Source organism: Mobula hypostoma, chromosome 27, assembly GCF_963921235.1.
Source record: "Mobula hypostoma chromosome 27, sMobHyp1.1, whole genome shotgun sequence".
NCBI lineage: Eukaryota > Metazoa > Chordata > Chondrichthyes > Myliobatiformes > Myliobatidae > Mobula > Mobula hypostoma.
The window spans coordinates 18,195,699-18,199,239 of record NC_086123.1 but is presented as its reverse complement, the minus strand read 5'-3'; the positions used below and the strand labels follow the sequence as shown (position 1 = coordinate 18,199,239).

The 3,541-nt window shown below is 45.3% G+C and overlaps 1 protein-coding gene across 1 annotated transcript; it reads left to right on the top strand.

Annotated features, from left to right (window-relative positions):
* On the top strand, positions 1-2,959 carry LOC134338325 (hydroxycarboxylic acid receptor 2-like). Its single transcript, XM_063034075.1, has one exon. The coding sequence runs from the start codon at positions 20-22 to the stop codon at positions 1,037-1,039; it is 1,020 nt and encodes a 339-aa protein (XP_062890145.1). The 5' UTR covers positions 1-19; the 3' UTR covers positions 1,040-2,959.
* Positions 2,960-3,541: the final 582 nt, after the last annotated feature.

The window sequence follows — 3,541 nt, the reverse complement described above, 5'->3', positions numbered from 1 at the left end:
TTACTGGAGTACTTTTACAATGGAGAACGCGACCCGCCGCTGTGCTCCCGTTGACGATTCCAGTTCGACGTACAATTCGCCGGTAATTATTATAACATGCATCCTGGGATTCATTGGAAATGCGATTGCTTTGTGGATCTACTGCTTCCATGTGAAGAGCTGGAAGCCAAACACGGTCTATTCTCTGAACTTGGCAATTGCGGACACTCTGCTAATCAGCTGTCTTCCGTTCCGAGCCACCTACTACATATATGACAAGGATTGGATTTTTGGTGATGTCTTCTGTCGCCTGAACATATTCATGATTTCCTTAAACCGCGTCGGCAGCGTCATTTTCCTTATGATCATAGCGATTGATCGCTATTTTAAGGTGGTCCGTCCGCTCCACAAAGCAAACAAGGCAACTCCAAGGTGTGCGGTGAAGGTAGCAATCGTCCTTTGGATTGTGGCAGTGGCGATTTGTTCGCACTTGTTGATAGAAAGACACGACTTCATCCAAAGGAATGTCACGTTCTGTGAGCCTTTCAACATAAACTACCCCATGAATCCCACAGCAATTTGGACTGATGCGGTTTTTATAATATTTAAGTTTGTGTTACCGGTTACGGTGATTCTGTTCTCTACCTCCTGCATCATCTGGAAGTTAAGACAGATGGACAGTGACTTAAGGGGTAAATATAAGCGAGCGATTAAGCTTGTGATCGCCGTGACGGCAGTTTTCATATTTTGTTTCCTGCCCACTAATGTTGCTGTGGTCGCCGTTTTAATCACAAGGCTTAGAAGTGATGAAGATTGCCAGTCATATATCGTGGCAGTTAATATATTTTATAATACATTATTCATGACATATCTGAACAGTGTGGTCGATCCAGTTATCTACTACTTTTCAAGTTCTGCGTTTAAAGGTGCCTTGAGGAAAGCTCTGGGCCCCCTTAATGTCAGCTTTTCCAAATCAACAACCGATCAGGAAATGGAGCCCCGCGAATCGAAGGCAGAGCTGTCTACGGATCGACACCTGAGCTCGGCGGTTTTCCTCTGATCGCCTGCAGTTCGATTCTGCTGTGTAATATCGATTCTTCTTCCCAGATTATGTAGCTCAATGATATCCTGCGACTTTGTGCAAAACCACGCAATCATGCACGTTTTGTCAAGAAGTGGCTCGATCCTAACCTGTTCCGAAACGAACTGTGATTAAGTCTCGATGTTGCGCGTATCTGTTTAAATCCTTTTAAAGTTCAACGTTCAAAGTAAATTTATTAGCAAAATACCTGTATGTCACCGTATGCTGCTGAGATTCATTTTCTTGCAGGTGCTCACGGTAGAACAAAGAGATTAAATAGAATCAATGACAAGCTTCACACAAAGATTGACCAACAACCAATGTGCGACTGCAAAGAAAGTCGGCATTGTAATTAAACAACCATTTAATTGGTTAAACAAATGGATAGATGGATAAATAAATAGATAGACTAATTAAGAAGTAGGTATGTAAATGAGAACAGGAGTTGTAGAATGCTTGAAAGTGAGTCTATAGGTTGTGGAAACAGTTCAGAGCTGAGGTGGGTGAAGTTATCCACGCTTGTCCAGGAGCCCAGTGCTTGAAGTGTCCTAACTGTTCCTGAACCTGGCGGTATGGGACCTAAGGCTCCTGCACATTCTTCCCAATGACAGCTGCGAGAAGTGAGGATGCCCTCTCTGGTGGGGGTCCTAGATGATGGATGCTGCTTTAGTGTGGCAGTGCATCTTGTAGATGTGCTCGGTGGTGGAGAGTGACTGATAAAGGGACCATTTCAGCAGAAGTTAGAAATGTCACTGAGACTACGGGGAGTATGGGAGGGGGGGAGAACTTCTTCACTCAGAGGGTGTGAGAGTGCGGAACAAGCTTCCAGCACAAGTGATGCATGTGAGCTTGATTTCAATGTTCAAGAGAAGTTTGGTAGGTACATGGATGGTAGGGGTATGGATGGCTATGAGTCCAGTTGCAGGTCAATGGGAGTATGCATTTTAAATGATTCAGCACAGAAGGGCCTGCTTCTGAGCTGTATTTTTCTATGACTGTACATGATTAAAGTTGCTCCTTCTCAACCATGCTGCTTTCATTTAAGTCCAATATATTTTTCATACAGTTCTCGCCTATTCTCTCGCCAAATTGCTCTGTTCTTACTGATATTTGATTAGTTCAATGTAACGTTACTCAATTAAGTGCAAAGCAGAGCAATGCTGGTCCAGCCGAATATGCACTTGGCAATCAGCAGCAGAGTGTTGGGGATGTCAAGCAGTACTTATTAACAGCATGACTGTATAGTGCCATTGCCGTCCGGCAGTGTAGTGGCATCAGCACTGGCCTTCAAGGCCAGTGGTCCCAGGTTCGAATCCGGCTGGCTCCTGCACTTGCTTCCCCACTGACCCCATCTCTGGCCCAGGACCCAGGGCAGATCAGGAGCACATGGAGGCCCTGTGTAAGTTGGGGAAGGAGTGCACTGCTACCCACTCGTCTGCCCTGATTGTGGAAGAGTCTGCTGTTGGCATCTTAGCCTCATTAGCCACCTCTTCTCAGAGCCAGTCTTCTCAATCCCAAGGGACTGCCTCCGTAATAAGTCTCTCAAAATGTTAAAGCGTGAACTAGTGATAGTCACGTTTTAGCAGTACAGCTGGGGAACTGTAAATGAGGAAATACTGCTGTCCTTTTTCCTATTGCGTACAGAATTATATTTTGTTGAAGTAGACCTAGCATTTTGACTAGGCTTAGACATTGCAATGAATTAACTCAAATCTGTTCTTCAGATGCTTTCATCACCGGGCACATGAGATGTGACACCCACCCCCAATCCTCCCCCATTCCATCCTGTGCTTGACGATCTTTGTGCTCTTTATAACTTGTAATGTTTTATTGTATTTCAAAAAAATGGAACTTTAATCATGATATAAATTACATACAGTACAAAGGAATAAACAGTGAAAAAAGACCTTTTACATTTGTGATTTGTACACTCAGCAGCGTAAACTATGAAGAAAAAGACACCAAAAAAAAATCACACCATTACCCCTCATGTGGCTTCCTGGGGTGATACCCTTTTTCTGTCCGAGGGTCTTCCCCACTCATTTCTGCCTCTCCATATGTGGTGGCAGAAGGGCCCTTCCCCATAGTGCCTTAGCCTTGGCTGCCTTGATCTCAGCACATACTCCTGCAGCCAGGGCTGAGCCCATTGGCGGTGTTCCCTTACATCCGTCTCACTGTGCTGGGTGACCGACAGGTTTCGGGAAAGACTGGAGGATCTTTATCTCCACTGAGGTAATGACCTTGCAGGGCAGTTGATGCTTGTTTTGATACTTGTTTTGGTGTGTGTCCCAGAGAGCGGTTTGTAAATCAGGGAGACTTCTTACGTGCAGGCTGCTGGGACCTGGATGGACCAGGACACAGATTCTTGCATCTTTCTCCATACCCTCTTAGCAAATCCACAGTCTGCAAGGAGATGGGTGACTGTCTCTTCCCCGCCAAATCCATCCCAAGGACAGTGTGTGTTGGAGGTGCGTCTGCAGA